This window comes from Lissotriton vulgaris, chromosome 1_1 (genome assembly GCF_964263255.1).
Source record: "Lissotriton vulgaris chromosome 1_1, aLisVul1.2, whole genome shotgun sequence".
Classification (NCBI taxonomy): domain Eukaryota; kingdom Metazoa; phylum Chordata; class Amphibia; order Caudata; family Salamandridae; genus Lissotriton; species Lissotriton vulgaris.
Window position 1 is genome coordinate 2,047,755,865 of NC_141685.1, and position 18,754 is coordinate 2,047,774,618.

Sequence of the window (18,754 nt, forward strand, 5' to 3'; positions counted from 1 at the left end):
TGCGTATAATAACACTGGTAGTGGTTGCCCCAGAATTGTTGGTACATCATTAGTCACTTCTTTCAGGCTTTTTGCAAGGCCATTAATATAAATGATGAACAACAGGGGTGCTAAAATGCACTCCTGTCTCACCCCCCTGCCGATGTTAATAGCTCTAGAGACTTCTCCACCCATCCCGATCCTGACATGTGATTTGAGATCCGTGTGAAGGTAGGCCAGGAAATTAACAAGCGCCTCGTCTAGTCCATAGTTTAAAAGGATAGCCCAGAGTTTGGATCTATTCACTAGATCAAAGGCGGATGAAAGATCCATAAATGCAAGGTAAATGGGAGACGATCGAGCAACGCTGTACTTGTCGAATATCAATTTTAGGTTCAGACATTGCTCCACCGTCCCTACCCTGCTACTAAATCCCATCTGACACGAGTCCAATAGGTCTATGTCTTCAGTCCATTCTAGCAACCTATTATAAATAACTCGCCCCAGGATTTTTAAAGTATTATCCAAAAGGGAGATTGGACGATAGTTAACTGGGTCCGATCTATCACCCTTTTTAAAAATTGGGATGATAGTGCTGGTTGCCCAGGTAGTGGGCATGGGCACTGTTGGCAAGCTGTTAAAGACGTTAAGAAGGATTGGTGCTCATAGATCCGGGTTGTGCTTAATAATATCAATGGGCAATCCATCGGGGCCTGTTGCCTTGTTTCCAAGGCTCTCTTTTATGGCTATTTTTACCTCATGGAGATCAATCTGTAGACCGCACATCTGTCCTGGGGTAAAAGTTACCAAGTCCTTGGTTGGTGAGGTGTAAATTTTAGAGAAGTGAGCCTCCCAAACGCTGCTAGTTATGTTGCAACTAATTGGTGTTAACTGTTTCCCCATTTCCCGCGTTTTCCTGACCGCAGACCAGAATGGGCCGCTGCCCCCCAGATTGGCACTGGCGACCAGCGACTCCCACTGCTCAGTCAGTAGTGCGGACTTTCTTCTAGCTATTTCAAATTTATAGAGTTTCCTGGCTGTCTGAACCACCGCTGTGCACCTGGGTTTGGTGGTTAGTGCCCTGCGTAGTTCCCTATTTGCCAGTGAACAGGCGGAATCAAACCACCTTGGTTCTGTCCCTTCTTTTGGTAATGGTACTGACAAAAGAGTTTTATAATGAGACACAATTCACCAAAATCAGCAATAAATCTGTGGTAGTTCCCATCCACGGATAAGCAGGAATTAATTAGCTGCGGGTGTTTCATTTTTACACTTTCTAAAATTGCCCCACCATCAACCCCCCTCCATTTTAATCGCAAGCCATCAACTGAAGGTGTGATGTCCCTTGCACCATTTAAGTTGGTATAGACCGGAGAAGGGGCTAAGTGCAGAGTTACTACGAGTGGGTTGTGATCTCCAAACGATATCTCCATCACTGTGGACTTTGTAACACAATCTATTAAGTGTGGGGACATAAAAATAAAATCAATGGTGGAACTGCAGTCCCTGCCTCTGAACGTAGGAGCATGAGGGGCACTAAGATTGTGGCTAGTTTTCATGGCATCACCTAGGTTGAACTCGGTTAGTATATTGGCGAGTTCCATACCCCTGCGTTCGGGTTGGTCTAAGCAGTTCCTATCCTTGATCCCATGGTTCTTTAATATTTTTGCGTTGAAGTCACCCCCAATTAAAATCCCTGTCCCATCATCAACCTGTAGACTGATTTCCAGATTATGTAAAGTTTTGGAAAGTGCCTCAAAGTTCTTATTAGGTACACAATAAAAGTCATTACTAGAAAAATTAATTAAATAAATCCAGGTCTTTCACTTGAATTCGAGAATTTGTATATTCGGATTCCCTCTAGATAGGTCTCTGATAGTACCGCCAGGCAGTATCTTAATCCCGATGAATAAACCTCCGACTGCACAACCAGAAATTAGTTTCAGTGCAGTCACACTAAAACAATGGTAGCCCTCTATATGAGAATTCCCAACAGCCCAGGTCTCTTGAAACATTATAATGTCTATACCATCCAATGTCTTGGCCCATTGGGGGTCAGAGAGCCTTGAACCCTGCCACATTCCAACTAAGGATTGACAAGTCACAGCTGGTGGAGTGACTGGTTAGCTTGTTCCTTGTACTCGTGACTATGTTCATATTAGTTTTAGGTGATATGGGAATTATATGGACATGTATGGCCATAAGTGTGACAGTACAATCGAGCATTGCTTTTCCCTGTGTAGCATTGGCTTGTAATGATGGTAGATATTCCTCAGTAATATTGCTTAACACTGGGCGACCACTATTGCCTTCGCTATCACCAACTAATGTTCCCTGAGTTATACTTGCTTCTACTGGTACTGGATATTCCTTGTTGTCATTACTTATATCTTCACATCCATTGATGATGCCTTCCCTGTTGCCCAGTCAATCCTGCTCGTCTAGGCTTGAGAAGGCTTGTTCAAACCGATTATAGGTTGGGATGTTATATATGGACCTTACCTCATTCTGAGGCAAATACCTATTTTGGTTAATCATTGGATGTAACCTCTCCATATGGTCTTACTGTTTCATTATGCGGGGTATGGGTAGTGCAACGGATTTGGTAGGGATGGGGCCTGATAACACTGCGCAGGTCCCTTCGGGTAAGTAAGCCTTTGGTCCTGGTGAAAGAATGGAAACTTAATCCCAGTACCCAAATTAGGGTCCTGATAACCCACAACAGAGTTATTCATCATATTAGCATTGGGGGAAATCAGGTGTCTATAAAAATAACCCAGGGGGAGCAAAGTAGTACTGAATTCCCAAGGTGAGGGTGGTGGGGCACTAGCCAAAGTTTTTTGGGCCCATTGGGGGGACTTGAAATTTATTATTATGCAGTCCCCCTCAAACTTTTTCCTCAGTGGGCCTGCCCATCCTACTCTTTGGGTGTGAATAATCTCCCTTGCCCCTACCATTGGAAAGTTACAGTTTGCAACTAACCAGTGAAGGGTCCTGTTCTTATGGGATGTAGAGTTTTCTTCTTGATCCCTCTTTAATTTGGTTACATTACCTAGGACCAGCACATACGCCCCGCATTCAGGCGGTAGGCTGATGCGGGGGGGGGGGTATCTGTCTCCTATTGATTGCCATATTTTGGTCGGGCTGAGCCCCTAAAGCATTCTGAGCCTTGTTATTAGTTGGTCTAATTCGGGTCTCCTTGCTTTTATCAACATTTTGCACCTTGCCTTCCTGTGTGGCGTCCTTGGTCGTATTATGATTTGCGGTAGTTTTTGTTAATGGTTGATTGTCAGCTATTCCTTTGCCTGGCACTTGTGGAGTTTTGGGCTTTGTGGTTAGGATTGGGGCAGTGGGATTCTTAGCTTTAGTGCATGTAGATTTAGAGGAACTCGGTTTGGGTCCCACAGTCATTGGAGGCCCCTGACTGGCGATATTTTTAATGGAAGAACTCAATTCAGCTAATTGCTTTTCAATACGTGTATGTCTAGATTCTATCTGGGACAAATAGATGCTAAGTAGTTTGTCCATTCTTTCCAGAAGTTGGTCATTAGCTTCAAGATTATCCCCTTTAGCCATCTGGATCCCCTGTGACTCCTCACTTTCTATGTCTATAGGTGCATTTGTTTCGTCTACATTTTGGTTTGGATTAGTATCCTTCCTATGCTTTCGCTTAGGCAAGCTATGCTTTATTACCTTAGGCATGCTCAACTGTCTTGTGTGTGTTTTGTGTTCCCATATAACACCCTCCCGCCTGCCCCTTAATTGCCTTGTGCTAGCTTCAACTACCTCATCTGGTGTGTGATTGATGAGCAGTTCTGGTGTTCTTTCTAAATCCATACTAGGATCTGAATCCGAATCTATCAAGGGATTAGATGCTGATAAGTTGACCTCATTCGGTATGCTGTAAATTTCAGCGTGGGCGTCAATTATAAGACCAGTGTTGATGTTTCTAGTCTGAACTGGAGTTCTGGCTGATGCAATAAGTCCAAGGGATGATCGTTTTACTAGGGCTAGGTCTTGTGAAATCCTGCGCTCCAAGAGTAGAATACCCTGGTCTATGGCATCATTGGCCCTTATTATGAAGTTATCTATTGGGCCTATTATTGGGGCCCCACCCGCTGCCGTTTTACTTCTACTACCTCTGGTAGACATAATGTTAGATAAGAGTATATGTTTTATCACAGCCTAGCTTTGCACAAAATACACGGGGTGAAAATGCAGGAAATAAGGTGCGAAGAGGCAGGATTGAGTCAATCCACACCCAGCGCACTTCTACTATACAGCTCAATTTCCATGCAGAGATGTTGTAATAATCTTAATCCCTCACACTCTCCCCCTGCTGAATAAAGATGGTAATAGATAAATACCTCGTAATACAACTACAGTTAGCAAATGCAATAATAGAAAAACGGCCCAAAGCAAAACTAGGCGCTACAAGTGCAATACAGTAAGTATAGCTCACTCGATAGTAGCATTCAGCTTCAATAAAAATAATGAGGAGATGCAATAAGCCATGCAGTAGAGTTCGCTTGGAAGGGAGCGATGTTTATAAGTTCTCATATGCAGCGAAAATTCCCTCAGATGGTGGATGTTGAATGGAGTCTATAGCAACCCGGCAAAGAAACCAAATACACAACTCAGTCAGTTTGTAGCAATGATGACGTACCTAATGATAGTTCACAATGTCAGTGTTAGGGGGGTGCGTCCAGCCCGAATTCCTCGACCTCTGAGGGCCTCAGAGGGCCCGCCCTTTTCCCGGGCTCCTCCCGGCGCTGCCCGCGCGCGTCCCGCGTCGCGGACAGTGTTGGGAGTTTATTATTAGGAGGAGGAGGGGCTAACTGGCCACAGGTGCTCCTGGCTCACCGATTAGCGCTGGGCTGCTGGGAGTGGTAGTCCGTGTTCTTCCAGGTACACAGAGGGTGACAGGGAACAGGTTAGCTTTTCTTCCCGTTTTCAACCCCCAGAAGTACGCCCTCAGTCCACGAGCAGCACAGGTTCCTTAATGCAGGCAGGACAGGCAAGGAAAAGCGCCGGCAAGAAAGCTTCACGCAGCGGCACCCGCGCCAACGGGTGCGGCAAGTTGTGATGTACTGCGAGGCTAACTGGCCACAGGTGCTCCTGGCTCACTGATTAGCGCTGGGCTGCTGGGAGTGGTAGTCCGTGTTCTTCCAGGTACACAGAGGGTGGCAGGGAACAGGTTAGCTTTTCTTCCCGTTTTCAACCCCCAGAAGTATGCCCTCAGTCCACGAGACGCACAGGTTCCTTAATGCAAGCAGGACAGGCAAGGAAAAGCGCCGGCAATAAAGCTTCACGCAGCGGCACTACACTTTGGTTAGGTACACTGGGGTAGGATTATTTTAGAAGCACCAGCTGAGTATTTTATCCTGTGTTATTTATGTATGTATTTTTCTGAATATATGTCATAGCTACAAGTCATACTAGTGCAGTATTATTTTATCTTACTGCTAACGCTGTATGTATTATACGTCACATTCTGTCTTACGATTGTAGCAGTTCTGTTCAATAAACACTTTTTATTGAAACGCCTGTCTCTCTATTTCTGTGCAATCTCTGTAAAAATGAAGCATGCATGATTGACTGAGTGAAACTGTTATCTATTGTTTCCACGATTCTGAGACTGTTCCGATTCTAAGGGAAACAAAGTTGTCATGTTTATGCGGTTGTCAAAAACGAATCCCTTCTTGTTTATTCAAGAAGTTTCTAGTGACCTCTGAGTTAGCTGACACACACAAGTAATTAAGTTTAATGTACTCGATAGAGACATACTGACCTCACTCCTATGTCAAAACTATAGTGTATATTATTCCAATGCACAGAGCCTATTAGGGATATAGGAACTACACTACAGCAGCTGTAAAACCGAACCCCTGTAACAAAATCGGTCCCCAGGAGTCCAAACCGTCCTCCCTTCCGGCCCACCCGGAAAACGCTAGGTGCCCGCTACGGCCAGTCAGGCCCTGCACAAGGCTGCCTGGTCAGTTGTTCACCTGTACTTGAAGCTGGTTAATTAATCGATGAAAGATGTGAACTACTATCCCCACAAACTTCTGTCTTTCTTTGCACCTCGAATTTATATACTACATGTAAAGAGAAAATAAAACATGGGTTTACCCTATATATATTAAACATTTGATAGTTGCATCTCCATTTCTTACATTATTTTTTCTGTGTTGTTAGTGTAGAGGGTTAGCAGATGGATGTTTTCAAATGTGAATAATTCAAGTGAAAGGGCCTCGAGGTGCGGTGTGGCACGTCAGCTGTCTGTTTGCAAGGACGGAATGAAGCTCAGGTGAATCCCAACACGCCGAACTTACTATTACATATTTCCGAGGTCAGCAAATGTAGTTCAGTTGAATTATGTATTTATAAAAATCTGTTACTTACAGTGCATACAAAGTGCACATGTGTAATGTGAAGAGCTTTATAAAAAAGTTATTCAACAGCCCTGCCGTTGGTTATCTGGAGATTTTAAACCGGGCAGACGCACGTGCACAAGATGCGGCTCTGCAAACTGTCAAGGGTCTCTGTAAACGTCTACGCTGACCCTTGAACTGCCCTTTTCAAAGAGTGGCCCAGCTCTTCACGGAAACGCACCTACCGCTCCCTGCCAGGCTGCCCTGAGCTGCTTTTCTTCCTTTGAACATGATGCTATAATCAGGTCTGCGCTGGCACGGACGTGAAGGCGAGTCTTCCCTTAAAAGGCACCTTCGGCTTAAAGTCGACTGCACCCGCACAGAGACAGTAAACGACTGCTCTGGAGACCCGTATCCTCACATTCTCGCCCCGAATACGGTGGGCGGACACCCTGTGACTCTCGGGGGCAGCGTCGAGTTCCAGGGTACAGGAAAAACAAACAGTCGAGAGTGTATTTGAGCTTTATCTTGAACCAGGCGGCGTCTTAAAGAACCCAGGGCCAGCTGAAGTGAGCGCGCCATAAATATCCGCCGCCAAGCGAGTTTCCAGCGACCTCACTATGTTGAGTTTAGCTCAGACATAAGTAATAAATAAAATGAGGCATTAATCAAAACATACTTTCCGAAAATGGACTGGCATCTACGCAGTTTTTTTGTGCTTATCCGGTCAGAGACCTGATAGGCAGTTTTCATTATGTAATCGCACACACCGCATGTAAACGCAGAATGTAAACTTGAGAGACGTAGAGATGACGCACACTGCTTAAAACTTTTCTTTGTATGATCATATGATTACTCGTGTCAGAACGAAATGTCCAAAATTGCGAACCCGTGCACTGTGATGCATACACAGATAATAGCGTGAGACAGTTACGTGAATGCAACGCTGTGTTTTTTTCTCCTCGTTTGTACTGTGTTGTCCGAGCACAGTCCGTCTCTCTCTGGGACATCCATCATTACAGATTTATGCATCAGAGATAAAAAACGGGAAAAATCCTCCCTCTTACGTCACCGTTTTGAGGCTCAAGAAAAAGGCGACTCATGATATTTCCCACACTGCAAGCATGAACGTGTGAACCATCCCAGCACGATACTTGCACTTGGCACCGTGGAAGCCCCCGCCTGGAAAGCAGCACGTCCCAAAACAGCAGTGCAGGACCCGAGTAGAGAGCGCAGCTCCTCTCCTCCAAGCAAGAGCAGAAATGACCCATCTGTGAGCTTTCGGCAGCACCGCCCCGCTCCTGGACACTAGCGAGTAAAAGAGTGAATTATTTACAAGTGCCATGTGGAAGACTGAAGGATATATTCGCAAGATTTTATGATTTCCATAAAAAAACGGAAAAGCAATCTGGTATTTTATTTTCCAGGACATGCTCATTAAATTGGGTTTCCTTTACTAGAATCCGGTATCTGGAGGGTACCTCAAGCGGACACTGGTTCGGCTTGCCCAGTAAGTTTTGACTTTGTTGCTACTTAAGAAAACCCGACTCCCTGTGTGTGAAAGGCAGGCATGCTGTTTGAATGGTAACCTCTGATACGTTCCCGCGTTTTCGAAACGCCTGTGTTTCTGAGAGTTTCTGGCAATGCTTCCTTGTAAGAAGTAGCCATCATGTCTGAGTGTCCCGCTGTTGTCCTCGTGCAGGTGTTTTAAGGGTCTGCCGGAATAACATAACATGCGAATGTTCTCAATGTGCAGTGTTCCATCATTTTCGGCTTGGAGATAAAATATGGTTTGATTTGTAATGTGATTTCAAAAAGATTCTCATTTAAGATAGGCTGTTTCTTCCAAGTTGACAAATGAATTTCACAATATACTACATACATATATTTATATACAAGCCTGATTTTAGCACAATTAGCTTTAACACACTGTTGTCTTTAAAGTTAACTTAACAATGCCCTGATTGGAATTAGAATGTGTAGGATTTGTTTACTATTTTTGCAGAAGTTAATAAAACAACGGGCAACGGACGGTGAGCTTCAGTGGAATTTAGTGAATCCCTGGATGCAGCGCTTACTACATAATTATAGATATACTACATCTGTCACCCAATTTGAAAAATCAACAGTCTTTACCAAAAGTGTTTTTCCTATCTTAAATGGTCAAAAAATGATACTGACAGTGAATGTGCTGCAATAATTTTCATTTTGCTGCATAATTTAGATATCCTTTCTGCATAATTTGTTCCTTCATTCGACGTATTCCTGCCAGCCCTGACAATGTTAAAGCTTTGCAGAAAGATTGGGGGACGTCATTATGATGATGTAATCCGTAATTCACAAGAAACTGTAAAAGATTTCCCACATTACACAGTTCTCTGTGAAATATGGGTTTTATACCACTTTATTTTGTGTAACAACAGCACCAAAACATAGTATAAGAACGTGTGTGATTTTCCATAATTCATGTTTTACTGTGCTACATATATCGTTTTTTTGCTAATAGTTAAATGTGAACTGCTATTACCAAAATACCAGAGACATAGTTGAAATAAGCAGCTGACCACCACCACTTCACAGCACATACCAGAATGACTAATGTGAGATTACCTGTTTTAGGGTCAACCGTGAAGTCTAATAAAATTAACCCACCTTTGACAGAAAAGAATGATCTCTCTGAAAAATGCAAAACATATTGATAAGAAGTGCATGCTGAAGATAAAATAAATATATTAAAAAGCCACCTTTCTGTGAATCAAACAGATAACTACAATGTTCCTTCGTTAACATACAATGGGAGGGGTTACACAGTTTTTTTTAACACATTGTTAACATTTACAAGATTCTGAAATTCAAATTGGGCCCTTTAAAACAGTTACTTAGTATTTTTAATTTAACGTGTATGTTTAGTCATTTAGATCGGTATTTTGCTACCCAAAGGCTTGCCAGCTCTAAGCAAGTTCGCAGTGGTGAATCCACTATGGTCGCCCAGTCAGGGTTTTGTCTATTCAGTGGTGCAGTGGATGGCGGGACTCCTAAGTGATGCCACAAGTCACTTAGCCTAACCATCAGGAATGATACAGGATTGTTCCATACAAAGGGCCCGACCCCTGATTGAGGAGAAGTATCCATGTGCTCAATGTTTGTCCAAATCCTCCAATAATCTGTGAAACATAGAAATGTTGTCTCATTGTATAACTTTTCAAACAACAAAGAGAACTGTCCAAATACTGCTCCTCTCAATCGCAGATAAGGCAGGGTGACTCACCCAGCATTCTCAGAGTTGAGCAAGTCATATTGTGCAATAGGTGAAGTCCAGTTTACTGTGTCTAAACACGTGCCTGGACACTGTTGCCCATGAACAGTGGAGAAAAGAGAGCTCTGGAAACTTCACGACCTTTTCCACTGTGGCAGAATCACTTGATGCTCATTCATTTCTTGGCCTCTCTGACAGGGCTGGAAGTTAACGTCCCAGACAATTGCAACACTAGTAGTGGTCTGGTAATTAGGAGTCACGCCCACTAAGGGGCAATTTAAGGGATACCTAGAGCACTAAGAGGCAGATTTACAATCCTGGTGCGCTACTTTTGCGTAATTTTAGCATAGGAAAAGTGACTCAAAAGTGGCGCAAGGGGCTTGTAAATCTGCCCCTGGTTTGGGACAGCAATAGACAAATGTTAGAATAGAAGAAAGGTGACAGCTGAACCGGTAGAGCCTGGTTGCCAAATGCTAACGATCCATACTGAAAATATTTAAAGGGTTATACAAAAAAAGCTCGAAGAAGTGCTAACATTTGAACATTGGTATTATACTGTCTCTGGTGCACCTGATGGCTCTGTCCGGCACGAATATGTGCATTGGATAGGGACGGTTAACGGATTGTGTTGAGTCATATATTTATGTGCTGCAAAATATAACAAGCTTGAACTATGTATTCTTATTTAACCAAATGTCACTATTTTTTTTTCTCACGAAAAAAATGAAATCTGATTTCAGAGTGGAGAGGAGCCAAGGCAGAAAGACGCTCATTTAATCCGCATTCCCAGGACTGCCCCCAGATTATGGTGGCAGGAGGAGGATGCTTGCCCGGAAGAGCATCATCCCAGATGAGTATGTGCTCGCTCGAATTGCCGCAGAGAACCTACGAAAGCCTCGCGTCCATGACCGACCCAACAAAGCCCGCTTCATTAAAAAGAATGGCGCGTGCAATGTGGCGCACAAGAACATCCGGGAGCAGGGGCGGTTTCTTCAAGATGTCTTCACAACCCTTGTGGACCTAAAATGGCGCCACACGCTGGTCATCTTTACTATGTCCTTCCTGTGCAGCTGGCTTCTCTTCGCAATGATGTGGTGGCTGGTGGCCTTCGCCCATGGAGACTTAGATATGATTGGGCGGAATACAGGGATTCTGGAGCCATGTGTTACAAGCGTAAGGTAAATTATTTTGGAGACTGCTTTAAATATCTAGTCCAAGATCATAACAGCAGTTTCAAATTGTTTGTTTCAGAGCTTTACATTGAATGACATGGTGCACTTCGATATATACGTCATTTTGATTATCTGAAGCATGTTTGGAAAGAGTAAACTAACACATTAGCTCATTAAATGCAACCCTTCAATAAACTTATCTTTTTCATTTAACCATTTTATTCAATCTAAGAAATGTTCAGCATCATGCACAGCATTGATGTGGTTCCCTTTTATTTATGTCAAAAAATCAAGAAAGACTAGCTAGGTTTATGCAGGATAGACTCAGTGGAGTACGTATGTCACGGGAAACCAGTGGGTTTCTTTAAAAAGCCCTCACCCACCAACCTAGTTGGTGGCATGCTTCATCATCGGGCCCACCACAGTGGCACCTAGCGTGCCCCGGGTGTGCTTCGACGCCAGATTACTGCGGAGCTGGTATAATTGCTGAGTGTGCAATGTGGTGAGTGTGAAGGTGAAACTTAAAAAACCATACAGAAATCCCAGCACCCGAGGGTAGAAAATATTTTAATAAAACTGGGTATCTGTTGGTACGTTAAAAGGCAAGTAGACACGTTGGAGTATGGATTATGACCTCCAGTGTCCTGTGTGGTCTACATGTTTCAGCCTGGCCTTTCTTAATTTGAAACAGGCTTTCCTCAGGACCAAGTGAGTATGTGTGGGGTTATTAAAACTAATTTACAGTGAGTGTTTTAAGGTTTTATGTGTAGCACGCGATAAGGTGCTATATGGGAGAGAAGGGGGTTCCCTCTCGCTTTGCTACATATAACATAAAAGGGAGACATACAGACGTACAGGGAAGAGTCATATTAGCATATTATTGCAGAAACAGTCGTCATTCCACCGTCTTATAAGGTGAGTGAGCGAACTATGTATGGCTAAAGTGTGGTCTTGTCGGTGGCAAGACTCATGTGATCGTTATCTAGACGCCGGTTGTAGTGGTGGGCTAGAAAACGAAAATGCCAGTGTGATGTTCAGGTGAGTGAAAGAAAATTATAATTGTTATCCTCACACAGTATTTATCTGTTCAAAGCCTCCTTGGGTCGCCTGGCAGAGAAACAGACCCTAAAGGAAGGTAGTATGGGTTTTAGAAAGGTATCCGACCTGTAAGGGAAAAACCTCAACACCTTACCCCCATTGTTGCTGTAGTGCGCAGCCTCTTTACTCACGCAACTGTCGATCTGGTTCCTCCTTGGACCTCTAATCCTTCTGCGGCGCCCGGTTTGTGAAAGACAGGCTGGCCGAGCATGTTATTTAAACCCTCCGTAATTGTCTGCACCTGGGTCGGAGTAGAAATAGAGGGAGGGGTGCCGCGCTGAAAGCGCCATGTCATGTGCGCTGTGCGCATGCGTGCCGTGCGCTAAGCGCATGCGTGCCAGAGTAGTGATCATTTCTCGGCGCGCGCGGTCTATTTTTATGCGACTCAGCGCATGCGCGGATGGAAGAGACTGCCGCGCATGCGTGGAAAGGAGTGTTAGCGGTCGCGTTTACAGTAATAGGCATTATTCCTCTGGGAAGGAGTTAAACAAGGCCAAATAATGGGCATTATTCCTCTGGGAAGGAGTTAAATAGTGAGAACAAGGCCAAATATCCTTGCAAAAGATGGGAAATTAAGAGATTGAAATACAGTTTGAACAGTGTGAAACTGAATGGGCTATGCACAGATTTAGAGAAGAGAAGGAGATGTCATTCATTAATTGTTAAGTGAATTCCATGGTATGGAATCATTTAACCCATCAATGTGGGTGGACAGACGATAAATCCAGCGTTGCTCTTTTTGGAGGAGAAATCTTTCATTATTTTCAGTAATGTGGAATTGTTCAATCACAGTCCAAGAAAAATCATTTGGGGTGTGATTGTGGGACAGAAAGTGGTCTGTAAGTCTGCTTATGTTTTTTCCACATCGGATGGTGCTGCGATGTTCCGTCATTCTTGTCCTTACTTTGCGGGTGGTCATGCCCACATATCGTAGGCCACATCTGCAAGTCATGAGGTACACCAGGTTGGATGAATTACAGTTGGTAAACTGGCGTTGTGTCCATACCTTGCCAGGTTCTAGGACCAGAGTTTTAGAAGGGGATGTAAGGTGGCATACACTGCAATTATTGCACGGTTGGTGTCCCGTAATTTTTGGTAAGCCCCAAGCATTGAGGACGGTGTTGTCGGGAGTGGCATTACTTGGTCTGGGTCTGGTGTGTACTAGGGAGTCTTTCAGATTCCTCGCCCTTTTATATGCGAATCTTGTTTTTTCCCAATTTCGGTTGCCTGAGTTAATGATCTTCCAGTTCCTATTGATTATATTGGAGACCTGGTTTGATACAGTATTGTAAGTAGTGACGCATGTCAAAGTTGGTTCCTCAGGAGGCCTGGTTGTTACCTCAAGGAGTGCCTCTCTATTCTGGTTGCGCGCCCTCTTACAGGTGGTGTTCAGGATCCTGGTGGGGTATCCCCTGTCTTCCAATTTATGAATCAAAGTGGCTGATTGTTGTTTGAAGTCCTGGATCCGGCTGCAGTTACGTCTTAATCGTAAGAACTGTCCATAAGGGAGATTTTCCCGTAGAGGTCTGGGGTGGAAGCTGTCAAACCTCAAAAGTGAGTTCTTAGATGTGGGTTTGTGGTGGGTCGTAGTTGTCAGGCCATCCATGTCCGCCTTGATGTTAAGATCCAGGAAAGCCAGTTCCGAGGTACTGCTCATACAGGTGAATCTTAGGTAGTTGTCACAGGTATTGATCCATGTGAGGAATTGGTCCAGGGATTCTTGATTTCCTTCCCAGATGACCAGAATGTCGTCGATGTATCGACGCCACATTTTGATGTTACTTGTGTACGGATTGTTCAAGGATTGTATATGTATTTTTTCAAAATGGGCTACATACAGACCAGCTATGCTGGGGGCGTAAACGCTCCCCATGCTTGTCCCATTAGTCTGTAAGTACAGCTTGCCCTCGTACTCAAAATAGTTGTCTTTTAATGCCAGGGTGGCACATTCCATTACAAAGCTGCGAGGAATGTGATGGTTCCAAGTAGTACCCATTAGGACTTCCTCCAGTACTTCTAGTGTGGCGTCCTGGGGTAAGCTAGTATAAAGGCTCTCAATGTCTAAACCGACAAGGATTTGGGTTGTCGGGTTGTAGTTGATTTCTTTGATTACATTGAGGAGATGTTTAGTGTCCTTGACGTATGATGGTGTGAGTTGTACCAAAGGGTTCAGGAAGAAGTCCCTTTTATTTATGTCATATAAGTTATTACATGTTCACTGCAGTTCATCGTTTGCTTCAAATGGTGATTTTCTAATATTTGTTAGTAGTTTGGTCAAAGTGATCAGGCATGAGCATAAAACACATTACAAGAATAATACACAATCCAGGAGTGTGGTGTTAGAATGTTGTCTGGGAATTTAAAATTGGAAAAATGCTGTTCTTGAGATGGAAAATCAAGTATCAGAATCTTCATTATTTCTCAAAGTAAGTGTGATAAACCACTTGGCGGCAACCAGGTGTTTGGATATTAGACAAATGAATTATTTCAAATATATAATTTCAACATGCATTGAAACAGACAGTTAAGCAATAACCGATTGATGTTTGATTAGGTACTGATTCTGTCTTTGGTGGTGTGGGAGCGGGCCACCACACAAGTGCCCCACTCCCGCACCACCAAAGTCGACCATTCCCGCCCGCCTGATTATGAATCATTTCATGGTCTGGCGGGCAGGAGGAGAGGAGTCCAGCGGTGGTAAATTTCAAAGGCTCATATGTGAGCTCTTGAACTGCAGTGCTGAAGGAGCACCAAAGCAAGTTCCTACACATCACAGACTTTGCAATCCATGGAGTGCCGGAACTGGAATGCATGCACACAGGGGGGCACCACATGCCCCCCTGCATGTACACCAAGGCCCTGAGGTAACAGTTTCCTCACCACCACCATTTTCATGGTGTGAGCCCCACCATGAGACTGCTGGCGGTAAGGAAACTCGTAATATGCTTGTCGGTGTCGCAGCAGTACCACCAAGCATATTGCAGCCTCAGACCGCAGATCCCTGTCGGTTGAGGATGGTCCGACTACAGTAGTGGTAATACAGGGGTCGCTGGTGCGGTGTTCCCTGACTGTTACCACACCTCCACTGCAGGTTTGGTGATCGCCAAACTTGTGATTAGGCCTTGGACTTCTTTCCTGGTGGGTTCTCCCACATATAAATATTTTGTCTGTTTCTATGTAGGGCCTATGTAAAAACAGGCATTGGTAAATGCATTAGGTTTCATCCACAGGATTAATAATACGAGGTGTGGGAGCAGTGTAAGAGTGCACGGAGAATGGTGTGAGTGTGTTTTGTTTAGGATGGGTGGTGCATGAATGAAGACTGATAAGTGTTAGAGTGCAGGGGGAAAGTACCTAAATGCATGGTGATTGATGTGTGTTCAGTGCAGAATGAGAAGAGCTGTGCAAGTGTGGTAGGTGATAGCTTATTCCCTTCATCAAGTCAGAGGTGGCCCATCCGGCCCACACCTATTCTCCCTTTGTCTTACTGCCTGGGAGCAATACGCTAAGACCAACTGCAAGCTAACCTAGTCATGTGACCAGGGATCAGGCTGCAGAAACCAAATGGCTGGTAAAATAACTGCAAAACTTTCTAAAAGTGGCATTTTCAGAATTGTGATTTAAAAATCCAACTTTACCATTAAAGAGGGTTTTAAATTACAATTCTTACACAACATTCCTATCTGCTCCCAACTGAATGTTACTACTTATCAATTGTAATAAATAGGGAAAAACGAATATATAGGTTTGTTGCTACCTGGAGATCTAAAACATTAAAGTATATGCCCGATTTATAAATATACTGCACCCTGCCCTATGGGATGTTTAGGGCCTACCCTAGGGGTGACTTAAATGTATTAAAATGGAGGGGTTAAGCCTGGCAAAAAGGTTTATCTTGCTGTGTTGAAATGGCAGTTTAAACTGCCCATTCAGGCTGCAATGGCAGGCCGGAGATATGTTAAAAGGCTTCTTTAGTGGGTGGCACAATGAGTTCTGCAGGTCCACTAGTAGCACTTAACTTACAGGCCCTGGGTAAAGGTTTTACCACTTTAATAGGGAGTTACAAGTAAATTAAATGTGCCAAATAAGTGTGAGCCAATTTTACCATGTTTAAAAGAGAGAGCGCAAGCTTTTTAGCATTGGTAAAATGGACAGAGTCCTAAAGCCTACAAAAACAAATTAAGCAAAAACAGGAAAAGGAAGGCACAAAGTATGGGGGGACCCCACCATTAGGCTGACAGATCTAACAGACTTCTATTCCTTCTATTTTGTGAGTGTGTGGCAAAGACCTGACTGAACAAAACAACGGAGTAAAGAAAAGTTTTGTTGGCATCCTCCACTGTAATACTGTAACTGGGGACTGAACCACAAATTCGATGTTACCAGATATACCTTCCATTCACTCCATTGAGATGTCTTCGTTGTCACAAGATGCCTTTACCAAAGGAAAATATAAGCCTTGTGGTGTGTGGCAACAGAATTTCTACTCCACAACCCTGTTCCCTGCCTCTGCTTAAGTGTTCCTTTATTATCCCCACAGCTCCATTTAAACATAAGGGGAATCAAAGCTGTCTTAAGAGGTTTAAAACGTTTGAGAGTTGAACCACTTATACCTTATAGAGTGTAACAATTAACACACTCTTCTGCATGACGTCCTTAGGAGCGGGAAAGCTAAACTTTCAGTTAAACATACATTGATCAATGGCTGTAAAACAAGTTTTAGTCATTCAGTACATTGCCCTCGATAAGGTATAATATTTTAGTGTGGTTAGTATGCCTGGAACTCACTAGTATAGTATATCGCATTGCGTAGCAACATTAGCCTTGTTAAGACATTACAGCAAAAATGAATATGTTCAATATTCTATGCACATTGCAATGCATAAGCAATGTGGGTCAGAGTAAAATGTTTATCCTATTTCCTTTTGCACCTTAAGGAATGGCCTAGCTTCAGGATGTCATTACAGTGAGCCCGATTCACAGAACTAACTTAAGACAAAATCCAAAACTTACAGCCATTTACTCATTTTGATATTCACAGAAGGCACTTACTCATTTTGGTATTTACAGAAGGCACTTACTCATTGATGAGTAAGTGCCATCTGTGAATACCAAAATGAGTAAGTGCCTTATGTGAATACTAAAATGGTAGTAAGTTTAGGATTTTGTCTTAAGTTAGTTCTGTGAATTGGGCCCTCAGTTACAAAATATATGAAATGTGGGTCAGACAGAGACAAAATAGGAGAAAACAAATATTACCATTTTTTAGGTGTAGCCTGAGACAGCACATGCACTGTCATTTGCAAGACATTTTGCTTACTTACAGGGTGCTTAGAGTACACTCGTTGTTTACCATTGGTTTGCTATATCGTCACTCTCATTTACTTGCTCTTCTTTGGTCAGCGTGTGCCAGCTAGACTTCCTATTTTTATGTTTGGTCCTCCCTGGAGCATGGCCAAAGCACTGTTTCCTTGCTCAGTGTCCACCCACTGCTTTTGCTTTCAGAGCAACGTTTTTTCTTCTTTTGGAAGCACTCCCCAAAAGTGCATCTGTTTACTTTGTCCTTCATGTTACTTGTCTCCTTCAGCCCTCGTCCCACTGTCCTTTGTGTTGCTTGCTCCCACCCACATTCCTCCCACTGCCTGTCATGCTGATTGATCACTCCTGCCATCTTCCCGCTGTCCATTGTGTTCCTTGCTCCCTCCCGATATTCTTCCACTGTCCATTGTGTTGCTTGTCCTCCTACTCTCCTCCCTCTGTCCATTGTGTTAATTAACCACTCCAGACCTCCTACTGTTATGTTATGTTATGTTATGTTATGTTATGTTATGTTATAGAGCTTTTATATAGCGTGCAGCTACTCACAGGGAGTGTCCCGACGCTTTCCACCCTCAACTCATATTGAAATAACACAACACAGCTAAAAACAGGCAACAGAACGGAACAGAAAAGACGATGGGCAGTAAAAACAGACTAAGAGTTAAAAAGCCAGGTCTTCAGGCCCCTCCTAAACTGGAGTAAATTAACAGTACTCCGCAAAGAAAATGGAAGCTGATTCCAAAGCTGGGGGGCTCTGCAGCCAAAAGACCGCCCTCCCGCACGGGCCTTCCTCACCCGTGGAACCACTGCTCTGCAAAGAGCTTCCGAACGGAGGGAACGAGCTGGACGATAAAAAGTCAGTCTCCTCTGCAGATATCCCGCTCCTGAACCATGCAGAGCTTTGTGCATCAGGGTCAAGGATTTAAACTGGATCCTCTTCCTAATGGGGAGCCAATGGAGCGACTGGAGCAACCCAGACGCTCGAGCTCGTCTCCCTAGACCAAAGATCGCCCGGGCAGCAGAGTTCTGCACCACCTGAAGGCGCTGGACCAGATAATCGGGAAGGCCAAGAAAAAGAGCATTGGCATAATCTAGCCTCGAACCGACTAGAGCCTGCACTGTAATCCTCCTATGCTCCTCAGATAACAAAGGCAAAAATTTGCGGAGCATTTTCAATAATCCGTAGCAGGTGCCGGCCAGGCCAAGGATGTGAGTGCGGAGCGACAGCTGATTGTCTAGCTTGACGCCCAGGTTTTTGGCCACCACTGAGGACTGTACAGGAGGACTCATGTCGGACGGCCACCAATGCTGCCACTCAGGATCGGCAACGCAACCAAAAAATAGAATCTCAGACTTTCCCGAGTTGGCCCTCAGACCGTTCCGCTGGAACCAGTCGAAGACCAGCGCAAGGCAGTCCCGGATTCTCTCTCCCACAAACTCTTGATCTTTCCCGCATGTGAAGAGGAGTTGCGTGTCGTCGGCATAAGAGACGATCTGGGCCCCATACGCCTCTACCAAGGCCGCCAGAGGGGACATAAAGATGTTAAATAATGTGG

The 18,754-nt window shown here is 44.1% G+C and overlaps 1 protein-coding gene across 1 annotated transcript in view; it reads left to right on the forward strand.

Moving 5' to 3' along the window:
* Positions 1-7,372: 7,372 nt before the first annotated feature.
* Positions 7,373-18,754, forward strand: part of KCNJ8 (potassium inwardly rectifying channel subfamily J member 8) — a 40,069-nt gene continuing 28,687 nt past the window's right edge. Inside the window, exons 1-2 of the mRNA XM_086920464.1 lie at positions 7,373-7,863; positions 10,350-10,787. Of these exons, the coding sequence (XP_086776590.1) occupies positions 10,432-10,787 (356 nt within the window). The 5' untranslated portion in view covers positions 7,373-7,863; positions 10,350-10,431. The remainder of the gene's footprint in view (positions 7,864-10,349; positions 10,788-18,754) is intronic.